The sequence below is a fragment of the Ceratotherium simum genome, chromosome 36, assembly GCF_057802395.1.
Source record: "Ceratotherium simum simum isolate JZ-2026a chromosome 36, ASM5780239v1, whole genome shotgun sequence".
NCBI lineage: Eukaryota > Metazoa > Chordata > Mammalia > Perissodactyla > Rhinocerotidae > Ceratotherium > Ceratotherium simum.
Window position 1 is genome coordinate 2,439,335 of NC_141935.1, and position 17,516 is coordinate 2,456,850.

At 43.1% G+C, this 17,516-nt stretch overlaps 1 protein-coding gene across 3 annotated transcripts in view; it reads right to left on the minus strand.

Moving 5' to 3' along the window:
• The window catches only part of CAMSAP2 (calmodulin regulated spectrin associated protein family member 2), a 116,618-nt gene extending 105,130 nt beyond the window's left edge, over positions 1-11,488 (minus strand). For all 3 annotated transcript variants that reach the window (XM_087424316.1, XM_004438972.3, XM_014794122.2), the window contains exon 1: positions 11,010-11,488. In XM_087424316.1, coding sequence (XP_087280442.1) covers positions 11,010-11,141 — 132 coding nt within the window. In that variant the 5' untranslated portion in view covers positions 11,142-11,488. The remainder of the gene's footprint in view (positions 1-11,009) is intronic.
• Between the last annotated feature and the right edge of the window lie 6,028 nt (positions 11,489-17,516).

Here is a 17,516-nt window from a genome sequence, read left to right on the forward strand (position 1 = left end):
GTAGTTCCTGGAAACCACGCCCCCTTCTGCTATAAAGCCTTTGCCTTTGCACATTCTGGTCACTCAGTTCAGAATGCTCTTTCTCCCTGTTCTTTACATCCTTTTAGATTCTTGGGGGCCAGTAATCCATTCAGTTTGGTCCAATTTCCCTCCAATAAAGGGAAAGAACATAGCATTTATCCTTCCTGCCCTGTACATCAGTGTAATGTACTTCTACTTCCAAGCCTATTCAATTCTCTATTATAAAAGATGAATAAGTTTGTAGTTTGTAAAACATACATGAAATCTTTTAAGATACTTTAACTATAAATAAGTACTAATAAGCAAAAAGTTTGTGTCAGGCATGGACAGAATTCATAGAATGTGTTAAATAAAGGTAAGAAGTTAGTGGCATATATATGTTAAACATAGAAAGGGATAGAAAAAAACAAGATATCTGATATTCATGAGGTATGCAGGTGCTAAAGATTCATGATACACTAAATATACAAGGTACTAAATATTCATGATATATTAAATATGCATAAGACTGAAGAAACAAGAGGCAACGAACACTAAATATACACGAACACTTAATGCTCATGAGTCCTTAATTTGGCCACCCATTGGTGACACCCACTCTGGCCTACGTGTCCTCTGCTCAAGGAACACAAAACCCATGGCTATTCACCAGGCTTACTGGCAAGCTACAGCTGTGGTAGGCACGTCCGTCCCATGTCTCTCTGACACAGCAAGTGTGTATCACGGGCCTGTGCGTCACTGTGGGCCTCTTTATTCGAACCTCAACTCTGGTCCTTGTGACCACACCATCAGTGGGGAAGACCAATGTAACAGAAAGAGACGGATATATGAACACCATATACTGCAGGATTCAGGGTGTGGCTCTTTCTCCCTCCTTGCACTCTATCCTAAAAGTGTTGTTAACTTATCCAATCCCTTTCTGTTCTGTGAGCTCTGGGGTACTTTGCCTGGTAGTATACTTGGAGGTTACCATTCACCAAAGTAATTTCCCAAATACTTAAAAAAGAGAAATTTCTTTTAAAGGAGTATTCCAGCTAATAAATGAAGAAGTCATGACAGACAGATAACTAGACATTAAGTGCCTCCTAGTAGAAGTACACACGACCTATGAAGTAGGAAAAAAAAAAATCTGAATCCATATAATTCGCTAGATCTATCAATATATAAGAAATACAGGGGACAAAGAGAAATCTAATAAACAACATACAAAGATCCAGACCGTGAGAAACTTCACAGGACAAATACTCCAGTTTCTCCAAAAAATAAATTACAAGGAAAACAAAATTAGATGGAGGGGGAACCTATGTATTAAAAAAACATAAAAAGACATTCCAACCAATTGCAAAGTATGGCCCTCATTTGGGTATTGATTGGAACAAATGAACTGTAAAACAAAAAAAAGACAAAAAACAAAAAGATTTGAGACAATCAGAGAAACCTTAATACTGATGATATGGAGTCGTGTGATGATGGCAGCACCACGGCTATGTTTAAAAAGGGAGTCCCTGAGCCAGCCCTGATGGCCTAGTGGTTAAGTTCAGCACACTCCGCTCTGGCAGCCCCGGTTCAGTTCCCAGGCGCAGAACTACACCATTTGTCTGTCAGTAGCCATGTTGTGGCAGCGGCTCACATAGAAGAACCAGAAGAACTCAGAACTATACACAACTATGTACAGTTGGGGGGCGGTGGGGAGGAAGACTGGCAACAAATGTTAGCTTAGAGAAAATCTTTCCCTGCAAAAAAAAAGGGGGGGGGGCCCTTGACTTTTAGAGATACATACATACATATATTTATAAATGAAATGATATAATGTATGAGATTTGCTTCAAATAATTGGCCAGGTAGGGGTGTGGGGCCTGTTTACAGACGAATCAAGATTGGCCATGAGCTGATGACTGTGGAAGTTGGGTGAAAAGCACATGAAGGTTTACTGTCATTGTATACATTAGAGATTTTCTATAATCAAATGGCTTGGTTTAAAGAGAAAGAAAAAAGCAAGAGGAGAGTACAGAACCTCCATTCAACCATTAGGGAAGAGCTATGTAATGGTGTGGTACATGGATGTGAGGCCTGGAACTACTACAGCCATTTGCTACCATGAGAGAAAACATCTGGAGAAATGAAACTCACATGAAGAAGAGCACAGTTAAGGGAAGCACAGAGAAATGGAGCTGGATCCCTGATCAAACCAGATCCCAAGCCCATTCTACCTCAGAACTTTTTCAGTTGTATGAGCCAATAAATCCTCTCTATTGCTAGCCAATTTGAGTTGGATTTTCTGTTACTACAAGTGCAAGTATCCTGATACAACCTCCCATTCACTTCCAACCCACTCTAGTCACAGTTCTGCCTCCACATTCCCCTCAATATGTTCTCAGCCAAGTCATCAATAACTTCGTTGTTGCTGAATCCAATAGATTTTTTGAGACCTCTTCTTGCTTATTAATCTCTCTCAGCTGCACCTTATACTGCCTCATCCTCAATGTTCTCTTCCCTAGGCTTGAGATTGCATACTGGCCTGATTTTCTTTCTTCCTCTCTGGTTACTCTATGTCTGGCTCCTTTGCTGGCTCTCCTCTCTTGGGCCCCTTCTCTCTTCACTCTCCTTCAAAGCGACTGGCAGTCACTCATTCTTTTCATTTTAATTACCACCTATATCTCTCACCCCTGAGATGTCCTGAGCTCCACATATGAATTTTCAAGGGTCTAATGTACACACCACCATTTTAGATATGCCTCAAACTCAACACTCTCTCTCCCACTCTCTTTCTCTCTCACACACACAACCCGGCCCTCTGCCATTGTTCCCTTTCTCAATAAATAGAGTCAGTCTTAACACTTTCCACAATCTCATCCTTCCTTCCATATGTCCAATCACCAAGTCTTATCTTTTACATCCATCCATTCCTTTCCATATCCATTGCTACCATCTAAATTCAAGCTGCCATCCTCTCTCACCTGGACCACAGTAACTTCCTAATTGTCTTCCTCCTTCATAACTCTTAGTACCCTCGCCCCCAGTACATTTTCTGCTCTGTTTCTGAGCGATCTTTTTTTTATTGTGGTAAAATATACACAAGATTTACCACTTTAACCATTTTTAAGTGTACACCAAGAGATCCTTTGAAAAACAGACTTCCAATGATGTCAGCTGGCTTAAAACAGAAACGGAGCAGCTCTGGGTCCAGGTGGGAAGGAAACTTTTCACTAGATCTATCCTTTTCTACCCTTTGAGTTTTGAATCTGTGCCTGTCTCACCTATTCAAAAAACATTTTTAAGTGTCAAAAAGTAAATTTTCAAGAACTTATAATCAAGACCTCCAGCATCTATGTAAAAAAAAAATTGAAGTAGCTTAAAAAAAAGAATATTTCTGCTGTTTCAAAATCTGTTACAATATAAATTCTACAAAACATATAAATTAGAGAAAAATTTACAAGGTCAGCAACCTCTTTATTTGAATGTCATCCAAAAAGAGAACGGAAAAACATGGAGACAGTTGAAAAAGAGAATCTTGAGAGTAGTATTAAAATGCCAGCAGAAATGAAACCTTCTACTTTGAAACTTGCCTTCCCTGAGGACAAATGTCTTTTAAAGTATTTCAAACATTTCAAATGTCCTTTATTCCAAGAGTCTAAAGTACTTAAAATTTGCATGCAATTCCCATTTTAGGGACAGAAAATGTTGTGAAGGACAGGGGTGGGAACAGGGGAACAAAGGTCAAAACAATCTTTTAAGATCATGCACAGACCAGGAACCTGTGTTTGTGAAAGATGGAGTGGGGAGATGAACACTTCTTCCAGTTAAATGAAATTCCATCTCTTTACCTCAAGACGATAGGATACAGGTACGGCATAAACATTACTAGGCATAATAGTGCAGAGCGCAATTCTCTACTACTGTATTCCCAGCCTGTTCTATCTTTGCTAGTTTGTAGTAAAAAATATTTTTAACAAAAAGAATTCTTTTGGGCCGGCCCCGTGGCTTGGTGGTTAAGTGAGCGCGCTCCGCTGCTGGCGACCCGGGTTCGGATCCCGGGCTCGCACTGACGCGCTGCTTCTCCGGCCATGCTGAGGCCGCGTCCCACATACAGCAACTAGAAGGATGTGCAGCTGTGACACGCAACTATCTACTGGGGCTTTGGGGGGAAAAAATAAATAAATAAAATCTTTAAAAAAAAAAAAAAAAAAAAAGAATTCTTTGAAATTATTATAAGAAATATAATCCCATTCCACAATGGCAAAGAGAATACCTAAAGGCAGTCTAAATTTGAAACTGATAAATTCCAACACTTTGCAATTTATGTTTTCTTCTAAAGAACTCAAAGCAGTATAAAGATACTTATTGTCATGACTCTTCAGCAAGCAGGGAAACTGCGACAAAGAGTCTTTGGGAAAATGTCCCCCCAAAAAGGGAGTGAGTGGTAGAGGGAGATCTGGAAAGATACTACTATGGAGGCCTTTAATCTAAAATGTTATGTTGACGAAAAGTCAATGTTTAAAAAGAAAAGGAAAAACTATGCAAGACGGTGGAAAAAGTGCTAAATGTGATCAATGAAAACAATTACCTCAGCTAAAGCATCAAGCTTGTCACTACTAATCAATGTGTAATATTTAATTTAAATATCATTCTTTATAATTTACCATTAGAAAACATCCATAAACTAGTACACAGGGAAAACTAGATCCACAGGGGGCACAGGGGAAGGCCCTGAAATGACAGACCAATGCTAAATATATTTCCTATTTCTGTACTAATCAAATATAAATGGGTTTGTTCAAGAAAAATTAAATATACTTTAAAATTCTGCAAAAAAAATTTTAAGACTTACACTTGAAAGGTTTGACACTTTCTTTATACCTTCACTCCCAGTACTATGCTATAAAATTGTAGTGAACTATAGGAAAATATAAAGCATGGAAGTTAAAACACAAATTTTAGTATCATAAAGGCTTGGTTCCACCCCTTCAAGCTGGATGATCAAGGGCAAGTTATTTAACCCCTCTAAACCTGTTTCCTCATTTATAAAAATGGCAAACTATCATATTTCCTAAATTCTTATTTTCCATGTGAATATTTATGAAATCAGAATGCCTAATTAATTTGTACTTTAATGTACAAAAGACTTTTTTAAATTGAGTGTATCTTACCATCTTTACAGCGGTGGTTCTCAGCTGGAGTCATTTTGCCCCCCAGGAGACATCTGGCAATATCTGGAGACATTTTTGCTTGTCACAAGTGGGGTGGAAGCAGGGGTGGGTAATACTACTGTCATCTAGTGGGTAGAGTCCAGGGATGCTGCTAAAATCCTACAATGCATAGGACAGCCTCCCACAACAAAGAATTACCCAGCCAATAGTTCTGTGGTTGGGAAACCCTGCTTTAGAGTTGTAGAAGAAGAAATAAAATACTACCTACTTAAAATAGGGTCATTCTCAGAATAAAAGAAATAATACATGTAAAATGTTCAAAATTGTACTTAGCACAAAGTATGTGTTCAATAAATTAGTTATATATATTTTTTAAATCCAATATGCTTAAGATAATTTACTTATCTACTAAATAAATACCAAATTCCCTAACCTGGCCCTTCAAACAATTCTCTCCCAATTTACCTTTCAAGCTGGATCTCCCACTACTTCATTACATAAACCTCCTCCAATCCAACTGGTCTATGCTGTTTCACTAACACTACCTGGGTTTCACAACTCCATGCCTGCACACAAACCACCTCCTCCATCTACAATACGAGCCTGACTCCCTTCAGGGTCTAGTCTAACTACCACCTCCACTTCAGAGGCCTTCCTTCATAGATCAAGAGGCTGAAAGTGACCTCTCTCCCCTGTCTCCTACCCCGCCCTCTCTCCACATGTCACTGTTCCAGTTACATGGCTCATATATTTCCTCAACTAAACTATAGTTATTCATTTATTCTATCTCTCCTACTAGAGCACAAACTCTTAGAAGAAAGGCATGGTTTAAAAACCTGTAGCATTTGCCACTGCTAATAAGACCACCCCCCTTGAAACTTTCTCCTTCCAGGGCCTCAGTATTATTATACTTTCTTAATTCTCTTCCTAACTCCCTGATTGCTCTATTTCTGCCTCTTTTCCTCAGTGCTCCCCCACCCACAAAACCATTCTAAGTGTTCACTACCCTAGATTCTGTCTCAAATTTCTTCTCTCCCTCTACGATCTCATCTGCTTCCAACTTCAATTACACTGCTATTCACAGAAGGTTCCCAAATTATTTCTAGCCTCAAGTTCTCAATCATATTCCATACCTACATGTATAGCTACCTACTCCACTAAATTTCTCAGATATTTGGCCAACATATCAAGTTCAAAGTTTCCAAAAACAAAGCTGACTTCTGATTCCAACTTGTGTCTTTCTCTCTCCCTGCCAATGGCATCACAATTCATCCTCCCAGTCACTAAATTTCAAAAGCTCAGGTAACCTCATCCTTAAAACCTCAGGTGACCTCATCCTCTCATGTATTACCTTTTTATTTAAACCACTCCCCATGCACCCCAAATTCAGTCTTTAGAAATACCAGGGATTGGGGCCGGCCCGGTGGCGCAAGGAGTTAAGTGCGCGCACTGCACTCTGGCGGCCCGGGGTTTGCCGGTTCGGATCCCGGGCGTGCACGGACACACTGCTTGTCAAGCCATGCTGTGGCGGCATCCCAAATAAAGTGGAGGAAGACGGGCACAGATGTTAGCCCACAGTCAGTGTTCCTCAGCAAAAAAAGAGGAGGATTGGCAGATGTTAGCACAGGGCTGATCTCCTCACAAAGAAAAAAACAAGAAATACTAGGGATTAAATCTCTGCAACATTTTTTGTATTTTCTGCCTCTTTTCCACTAATTTTGCTTCTACACCTATAGCATAGTGGTTAAGGGCAGAGACGGAAATCAGATTCCCCAGGTCCCAGCTCTGTAAGCTGGGTGGCTTTGGATGAGTTCTTAAACCTCTGGGCCCCATTTTCCTCATCAGTACAACTGGTATGATTAATAGTTTCCACTCTTTAGGTGGTCATGAGGATTAAAATGAGATAATACATGTAAAGCACTTGACACACAGTAAGTACTCAATAAATATTAGCAGCTTTATCATCATTTCCAACCTTCAAGCCCTCATGATCTCTTGCCTGGACTCCTGCAATAACTTCCCAAATTGCCCTCTCTGCTGTAAGTCTCTCTTAAACACAATGCTACCCACTGCCATCACAATCTTCATATATGCACAAGAGTTACAGTTTATGTAGGACTGTGACAACAAAATGTGTTGGGATATATGATGAAATGTAACAAGGTATATTTACAACAGCAAACAATTTTATATTACTAAACTAAATGGTATAAAAGGGAGAATGATAGTTGATAAAGCTGAAATAATACACTGACACTAGAAAATGAGCCTTAAATTCCACATTAAGAACTCTAAATTCAAGAATTTAGTAAGGAAGAGAGTCATAAGAGGTTGTGCACCTACCATTTTCCCCAAAGGATGTAAGGGAGGAGAACATTTAAAGCAAACTCAGTAATATCACTGCTAAAATGGGTCAAGCTGTTCAAAGACAGTAGAGACAGCACGAATAGTTTAATTTCTTCTTCTTTTGCAATTTGCTTAAAGTAATGAGAGTATCTGTTTAACTGTGTGAAATTCATCTAAACAAACTTATTCTTCATCTGATCAAAACTGTATCTGCATTCTTCCACAAAATAAACTATTAAGATTTGGGCTATCTGGAATATTTTTAGTGTAAAGAGAAGAATATGATTCAGGGCCGGCCCCGTGGCTTAGCGGTTAAGTGCACGCGCTCCGCTACTGGCGGCCCGGGTTCGGATTCCGGGCGCGCACCGATGCACCGCTTCTCCGGCCATGCTGAGGCCACATCCCACATACAGCAACAAAAAGGAGTGCAACTATGACATACAACCATCTACTGGGGCTTTGGGGAAAAAAAGGAGGAGGACTGGCAGTGGATGTTAGCTCAGAGCTGGTCTTCCTCAGCAAAAAGAGGAGGATTAGCATGGATGTTAGCTCAGGGCTGATCTCCCTCACAAGAAAAAAAAAAAAAAAAAGAATATGATTCAAAGCTCGTGACATAAGACTTCAAATTAAGCAAATACTCCATCTACTTTCTAGGTACTACAATGCTAGTGGTTTATTTATTTTTTTGTGGTTCAATAACTTCATTCTATGCCCACAATTGATTTCGAGCTTTCATTTTAAATCTTTACCAACATATAGTTCTAAAAGTGACCACTTTTTAATATGTCAAAAGTTAGAAAGCTTCTGACGGAAAAAGACTAAATCAGTGCCTGAAGACTCTACATGTCATCATTAAAGTGATTTTAGTAAATTGTGATTTAAAATTGGGCTAATTTTTTGAATGATTAACTGAATACCATTAGGTAATACCTTTGAAATATGTTGTCTATTAACATTGATAACAGTGTCTGCAGCAAATGAAGAATACTTACATCAAAAGAAATGAAATCTTATTTTTTTTCCATTCACTCCATATAAATTTATACTTTGAAAGACTAGTGATTAAAGAATAAACAGAACGTACAAACATAATATTCTTAATAATGTATTGATTTCTTGTTACGAAGTCACTCTCTTAAAGTCTTCTCAACTTGTTTTTCACATTTTGAACATGATGTTTTTATCCATTCCAACTGCTGCCAAGGCAAATGTAGGTAAGTAACAACAATATTCATCTAAATCATCTGAGAGTATGTTAAGATCTGCCCACTCTTCAAAGAAAAAGGAAAAGAAAAAGACTTTTACCATGTACTATGTGCACATTTTTGCAGATAAAAGGACTACGCTGCAGAGTGGTGTAAAGAGCAAAGACTTCAGAGTCAGAAAGGCGAGCTGGCATGCAGAATCCACCACTTGCCAAATGTTTAATCTTAAGCAAATTCATCTCCCTGAGCCTGCTCCCTCACCTACAAGATGAGAACAGTATCTATCTGGAGGGTTGCTGTAGTAATAAACGAAGCACAGATGTACAGTACTTGGACATAAGAGGTGTGCCCTGTCTCCAGCAATGCCATACCCTTAGGTGTCAGGCAGTCACATCAAAACTCATCTCTGCTCTCAATAAAGTGTGATAGGAGGAAAGCTCTTCATCCTCTCTGTGCACTGGCATCCTCAGTTTTTTTAAATGGGGAACACACCACCACCTCACAGCCTTGCTGTGACTCTTCAAAGTACAACCTAATGAAAGCATCTAGCACAGTGCCTGGCACATGACAGACTCCACTGGGATCAGGTTCCTTTCACCTCCTCCCTTCCTCAAGTGTGTCCAATGTGTATTCCTCCCTGGTCCAGAATCCAGGAAACTGGCCTGACAGATATCCAGCAAGTAGGCCATTGTCTGGTGAGTAGCCTTGTGAATCCAGGGCAAGATTCTGACATCTGTACTATAAGGATCCTTCCAGTTTCAGAAGGAAAGAAAGTATTTCTGCCATTCCCTCTGACTTCCATTGTGTACACACTGCTTGTCTACGTAGGTCACTATATAAATTTCTCTCTTTCCATTTTTCCTAAATATTTAAACAGCTTTCATTTCTCCTCCAAACGGATATGAGCTTCAGCACGCTGCTTAAGTTAAAACCAAAATACGTCTATTATTCTCACTGTTATCAGCGGTTCCAGAAAATAAAAACACACTAACACTTTGTGCTTCCTCCTCTGTGCTACTCTGCACATTTTGTTCCAAAGAAATCCTTAAAATTATTTCAAAATGACTTTTTTATTATATTTACTCCTAATGCCAGTTTTAAAACCTTTAACATCTTTGTACTTCAGTATCAGAGCATGACAATTCAAATAAAACGAAACCTGTCATAAACTTAAAATCACCTTAATGTGAAGTTTCCCTCAAAATTCCACTAATTTTCCAAACACTTAAATGCATTTGCTAGTCAACTAAAAGGTGCCGTCCCGAAAACACTCAGTTGTGCATGTTCAAGCGGTCATAAATAAAACCATTTACCCACCTATTTTCACTGTCCTAAAACTAGAAATAAGCCATCCTCCCTCCTCCAAAAAACCCTATATTTAACATCTAGAGAAAAATCTGTAAATACCAAGAAGCTTTTCAACAAACATCTTATATATCCAAAATTTATTAACTGGGGCACAGAAATTTTACAAAACGACTCTGCAAGTTACCGACGAACCACCTTACGGGAGCCTCTTCAAGTGAAATGCTCCCTAATTTTGGGGGCGTTCCACAACACGGGCTCCTGAAGCAACAGTTAAGGAATTACAACCGGAGGCCCTTTTCCTGTTATTCTGCAAAGCCTGGGTAGCAGGGGGAGTGGTGGATCGCTGCTGCACTATACAATAGTGTCAACAGCACATGCCCTCAAAACACTCTTGTATCCAAAAAAAAAAATCCACAGTGCGGAGTTTTTGTTTCTCTAAATTGAGGAAGCCGAAGTACGTTTGAAAAAGGAATACGTCTGGCTGATAACACAAAATGAAAACAGCACCCTACAGCCAGCCAGCTAGATGGGGTTTCGAGTAACCAGTCTAACAGCGCGTGAATGCGTAGGGAGGAGGACCCAGGCTTGAAGGATGACACTGAAACCGATTCGGCACCTCGACCGGGCCACCCTCCAGCCCGGGAGCCCGATCGCAGCATCACCAACGTCAGAACGGACATCCCACTGGGTGCCGTCCGCCTCCTTCCCATACATAATGAAGAAACTACCCAAGCGTCTGGGCGGTGTCATCACAGCCGTGCCCAAGGGGAACGCGCGCAGCACAAAGAGGAAAATCACGAATCCACACCACCCCACACGACAGAGCCGCCCCCGAAAACAGCAGCAACCACACTCGTGCCGTCCGATGAAAGCACCCGGCCAGCACCGCCGCCCGCTGAACGGCACCGGGTCTGGACCAGACCCGCCGAATCCATCCCTCCTCCCCCGACCCCGCGGCCACGCTCGTGGGGGGCCCACTCACCGGTCCCGAAGGCCTTGGCCACCAGCCAGGCCAGGTTGCAGGCCACCTTGGCCCGGGAGAAGTCGTAGTGGTCGAAGGGCTTGATGGCCGGCACGATGAACGTCCTCCGCAGGTCCCGCGCCTCCGCGGCATCCCCCATCTTTCCCGGCGGTCCTCGGGGTCCAGGCGCGACCCTTCACATGGCGCGGCCGGCGGGGGACGGGCCGGCGCGGACCCTCGCGGCCGGGGCGGGGCCCCCCGGGCGGACACCGAGCGCAGCCGTCGGCGCGGCGGGCATAGGAATGGGGCGGCGCCGCGTCGGTGCGTGTGTCCGCCCGTCTGTCCGTCCGCCCGCGAGCGCGCGCGTGGCGCGGCCGCCTCCCCTTTGTCTCCCCTCAGTCACACGGGCGGCGAGGGCGGAGGCTGGAAGGGCCCGGAATGTGAGAGGAGGAGGCTCTCACAGTCACGTTGTGGAAAATGCCCCCGCCATCGCCACCCCCGCCCGCCCGCCCTCCCTCCCGCGGAGCCGGGACCCTCGGCCGGTGGCCGCCAGGCGGTGGGCGGAGGCCGAGCGCGCGCTGCAGGGGTGGAGGGCCCACTCGGCGCAGCCCGGCCGGCCGCGGGAGACGCCGCGAGGAGACGCCGCGAGGAGACGCCGAAACCACTGCGGCGCCCGCCCGGCCCGCCTCAGCGCTCCCCCCGCCGCCGTCTCCGCTCGCCGCCGCCTCCCGCGTCTTCCTCCCGCAGACGGCGAAGGCGGCGGTGCGAGAGGCCGTGGACCCCAGGCTCTGAGTTCCTGCCTCAGCGGGGATGCCCTTGGACTCCTGCCCCTCAGTCGCCCCCTCGACCGCCCCCTCAGCCGCCGCCGCCGCTGCGGTGTTCCGGCTGCGGCACGGGACGGATCCAGCCGACGCGAGCATTGAGCATGCGCCCTCGTGCGGCCGCGGCCCCCCCCCCCCCGCCCGCCCGCGGAGCATGCGCAGCCTCGCTCCCCGCCCGCGCCCGGGGTTCCGTGCGGCTGGTTTTTGATGCTTGCTGGGGAGTGCGAGCTGGAGTGGACGTCCTCCACGTCCCTGGCGTTTGCTTCTGCTGCTCCCGCTGCTGAAAGAGGAAAGGGAAGGAAGGAAGGAGAGAGAGGCCTAGCAGTAGCTTTCATTGTTTGGCTACAGAGTGGTTAAGCAAAGAGAACTGATATTTATTGACAGGCTTGTTATGTGCACACGCTTTGCTGCGAACTTGAAGTGCATAATCCTGTTTAGTCCTGGAAGAACCCTAAGGGGTAGGTGTTATCGCTGATTGACCATGGAATTGCAGAGGTGAAGTGAGTTGAGTAAGTCACACATGGGGCTTAGCTAGAATTGAGGAGCTGTGAAGCTCCAAACCTGTATTATTTTCACATCAAGATACTTTTTTTTTTAACTCGATGCTCACCACTTAAACGTCTTCTCTAGGTGAGGGGGCACGTCCATCATTGCCTCCCCGTTCTTTCCAAATAAAGCTTGAATTCTTTTGCAAAGAAAACTGGTGCCCACCGTGATCTGGCATCTACAAACTTTTATCCCTTCGTTTGTCAGAGCTGCTCCCCATTTTCCCAAAGGGACGTGCTTTCTCAGATCTCTGCGTCCTTGTTCGGTGTGCTCCCTCTGTCCACTGGGCTTACTCCTACTCCAGCAGCAAGCCTCTTCACAGTAATCACTTCCTCTAGGAAGCCTCCCCTGACACCATCCCAGTCAGGGCTGTCTACTAGGTGCCTCCTCTACGGTTCCCAGAGCACCCTGTTATTTCTGTCACAGCACTTGCCACATACATGCGATCATCAATTAACTTGTCTGTTTTTTCCACTGACGAGGGGGTCTGTCTTCAGCTTCTGTATAGCACCCAGCCCATAGGAGTTGCTCAATTAATGTATAGGGACTAAGGATGGACGTTATTGTAGTTCACACTTATTGAGCTTAACTCACTAATGCCTCATGTTGTCGAAAATAACCAATAACCATTCTATTGGTAAGAGAGAGAAGGTGAGATTTGAGCTAAGCTGAGGACTAGCTTAAGAAGGCAGTCCCCACAAAGGAAGAAAGCCTTCTGGACAAACATGGTTTTCAGTACAGTTTTATACCTTTTTAGAACAAAAAACATACATTAAACACGCCCAGGATACATATTCATCAAAGTTTCAAAGAGATATTCAGTTACAGATTAGCAGGTCAACAGGACCCTGATGTCCGGGAAAGGAACTTACCTTCAGGAGCACCGATACCGGTGTCCTAGGAAAGGAAGTATGCATCCTTATCTTCGAAGAGTGCATTCTTTTACTTTGAGATAGTGTTGAATGCATTCTTTACTTTCATGGTTAAAGCAGATTACAACATGTGTTTGACAGGCCATAAATTAGGCTTCTTTACTTCAGGCCGAATCAGGTTTAATCCAGGATAGGGACCCCAAATACCTCAATATGTGAAAATTTCTTATCACTCACAGTATCTCATTTTAATACATTATCTAATTTTAATCATTCTCAAACCCTACATTATCTTCATTTCACAGAAGAGAAAACTAAAGCTCAGAAAAATTTAAAAATTACCCCATGTCACACAACTGGTAAACGGGTAGACCCAAAATTTGAACTCAGGGCTGTCATACTCCAAAGTTCATGTTTTAGCTACTAGGGCCTCCCTGGTATTACCTGCCCTTAAAATAGAAGTGACAAGAGATTCTCACATATTGAGGTATATGGGGTAACTATTCAGGTTCAAAACTTATCGGGCTTGGGGCTGGCCTGGTGGCGCAAGTGGTTAGGTGCTTGCGCTCTGCTTGGGAGGCCTGGGGTTCGCAGGTTGGGATCCCAGACGCACACCAATGCACCTCTTACATAAGCCACGCTGTGGCAGCATCCCAAATAAAGTTAGAGGAAGATGGGCATGGATATTAGCCCAGGGCCAAACTTCCTCAGCAAAAAAAAAGAAGAGGACTGGCATCGGGTGTTAGCTCAGGGCTGATCTTCCTCACCAAAAAAAAAAAAAACTGATTCGGCTTGAACTAAAAAGCCTAACTTACGGTCTGTCAAACATACATTGTACGTCTGCTTAACCATTAAAGTAAAGAGTGCACTCTCTTAATATAAGAATGCATACTTCCCTTCCTACGCCCTATTGGTAACGCCTTGTATTAGTCCCTTTCCCAGGTTGACCTGCTAATTTGCAACTGAATACCTCTTTGAAACTTTGAAACTTCACTGAATATGTATCTTAGGCGTGTTTAATGTATGATCCTTTGTTCTGTTTTATTTTTTTAAGATTTTATTTTATTTTTTTCCCCCCCAAAGCCCCAGTAGATAGTTGTATGTCATAGCTGCACACCCTTCTAGTTGCTGTATGTGGGACGCGGCCTCAGCATGGCCAGAGAAGCAGTGTGTCGGTGCGCGCCCGGGATCCGAACCCGGGATGCCAGCAGCAGAGTGCTCCCACTTAACCGCTAAGCCACGGGGCCGGCCCCATAATCCTTTATTCTAAAAAGGTATAAGACTGTACTGAAAACCATGATTCTCTGGAATGCTTTCTTACTTTCTGGAAAAGCCCTTCCCAGGTTATAATCCTCAGTTTTGGCTCAAGTAAAACTCACCATATTTCTCTAATCTATAGAATGGTTATTGGTTATTTTGCGTTGATAGTGGGTAATAAAATTAACATACGGATAATAGTTCACAAAGCGGGTTCATATGAAAACTATGTTAATTCTCACATCGATTCTGTGAAATAGGCATATCTTATTATCTCCCAGTTCTAGATGCAGGACTGAGGGTCAGAGAGATTAAGTTGCATAGTCAAGATTTCATGGTTGATTCATATCTGAGTCAGGCTTAAAAAACAAGTACAAGTCTTCTGACTCTGCTCCTCAGGTGCATTTCCCCATGCCTGTTCCCTCCCAAGATTATGGAGGCTGAGATGTACATAAATAAGTGTATTAAAATGTAAAAGAGGTAAGTGCTGGAAGAGATAGGAAATGCAGAGAGAACACGCAGGTGGAGGCATCAGGAAGGTTTCTCAGAGACCTCTGTTAAATCTACTGTACTCAAATTCACCTTCTACTGAATTCTAAAGCAACAAGTCAAATTAAGAGAAACCTATAGCTTGGAAAGGTGGAAGAGAGATACTGAAACATTTCACCAGTCATTATAATAATCTGCAAGCCAATACAAGATTCTCAAGGCAAGAAACCATGCCTAATCAACTTGATGTGTTTATGTGACCTAGCACAGTGCTTTGCTCACAATGGGTGCCAGGTAAATGCCTGTTGAATTTTACTGAAAGCTATTTCTACCTAAATAAACACGACTAGGAAGAGAAGGAAACAGACAGTTGCTCTGACTTGCCCCTTGATTCAATGGTGATGCATTTAGTGGTGCTGGCATTACTATGACCCCGATTGGGGAGGAGTGTATTTAGGAATGGAAAAAAAAAATGCCTACACAAAGAGCAGCTTTTACTTTCAGGGAGGCTGTGAATTTTGGGGTCATAGGAGGAGGCTATTATTAACAGAGAAACACCCTGAGAACAAAGAAGAAGGATTTATTTTCAGGGAGACAGACACTCTGATAGGGTGTTCTTTGTGACACCTTCAGAATGATCCCTTTCAAAAATTGGAAATCTCTGCAGAGTACCACTGTCAAAAAGAAATGCTCTCCACTGCCTTCTTGAGATATCCAACTTCGTTAAAAACAAAAACAAAACCCAGTGATTCTTTGGGCCAGCTTGTCCAACTGCCCAGCTATCCTTCTATTTTTTCTCTCCAGGCTGAGTCTCTATCCATCAGGCAACAGTTACACTTATTTCTACACATACTGTACAATCCTCCTCCTCTCTATTATAAAAGTTTCTCTTCTTTCTCCTGGAAAATCCACAGTGTCAGCTGGACTTGCTTACTTGTGCATCCTCTAGTTCTCTGTCTTCTGATAGCTTCATAAATTCATTCATTCATTCATTCATTGGCCAGTATTGTTTGAGCACCTAGGTGCTGAGGACGCAATGTTGAACAAGACAGCAGAGGAAGCAAATTTTTAACGAGAAAACGTAGAGATTCCAGGGCCTGAGCAGCCCCACTCTCCTTCCTGGTCATGTCTGTATCTCCGCAGGCTGGAAGCCTTGTTATTTCACCTGTAGAAATCTTCAGCAGAGTGCCCCCTCAGAAACAAAGAAACACTAAACCATTGAGTACTACAATGAGACCTCATGTTATTTTTTTAAATTGAAAGCATGTATACATACACTATCATCCACTTTCAATTAGTTACACTAACAGTAGCTAACGTTTATTCTGTATTAACACTTTCTATGTATCAGGCCCTGTTCTACATAGATTAATTTATTTACTCCTCACCACAGCCATGTTATACCCTTATTTGGCAAATGGAGAAACCAAGGGGCAGAAGACTTAAGTAAGTGGTGAAGACTTTATGTTATTTTGAAACTCAAGGAATCAGAATAAGTAAACTTTAAATCAACCAGGTTAAGAATGACCAAGGGAAAAAAAAAAGAATGCCTAGCTAACTGATAACAATAAGATGTTTATTGGTGGAAGTATAGCAACATCCAGTAAACCAATGTGGGATAGAAGGCTCTGTGCTGTGTTTCTGACACTCTCTCCTTCCTAGACACAGTTGTGGCTTTCATCTGAATAGCTAACGGAATTTTACAAGGATTACCTCATCAACCTTCACAAAATTCCAGCAAGGCCTGTGTGGTATGATGCCAAATGTGTGGCCGGAGCAACTGAAACCCAGGGAGGCCACCCAACTTCCCAGAGTCGCACAGTGAGTCAGTGTCTAAACCAAAAAGTGAGACCTGGCCCTCGGGTTCCCGGGGAATCACCATATTTTCCCAGATCCCTAAGATATCTTTCCTTTATTTATTCTCTATTCAAACCAAGGTCCCTGAGTCTCCAATAGTGGGCAAAGCTTCCACCATTTTTAACATCATAGAAGGCAGGTAAGGATATTGGGAGGTAACAGAAGGAACACTGGGCTGGGAGTAAGGACCCTGGGTTCCAGGACTGTTCTGCCGCTGATTTGGGGGAACACATGTCACTTCTCTGCTCTCTGGTTTCCACTGCTATAAAACAAAAGGGTGGAATTAGACAACTTCTAAGGTCCTTCCATTGCCAACAGTCTACAACAGGAGGATGACATCCATATACTTTAACAGATCACAACTGAAGGTTGAATCAGTAAGCCGCATAGCGCTCAGGATTTAAATCTGTAGAGCAGGAGTTACTTTTTTATCTCCAGAAAGCTTCATGACGGGATTGTGTGGAAAGGCTAGGGGACGTTACAGAGCAGGAAATGGGATCCTCCAGTGAAGGCAGGGACCAAATCAAAAATGGAAGGACTCTATAAAGAGGGGGATGGATGCAGTGGTTTGTTGGTAAATATAGTAGTCCTACCACTTAAATCATCAAGGTCTAGAGTTTTAGAGTGTCACCTCATCAACCAGGAGGATTTTGTTCTTTTTATGGACTTCTTAATGGAAAGAACCC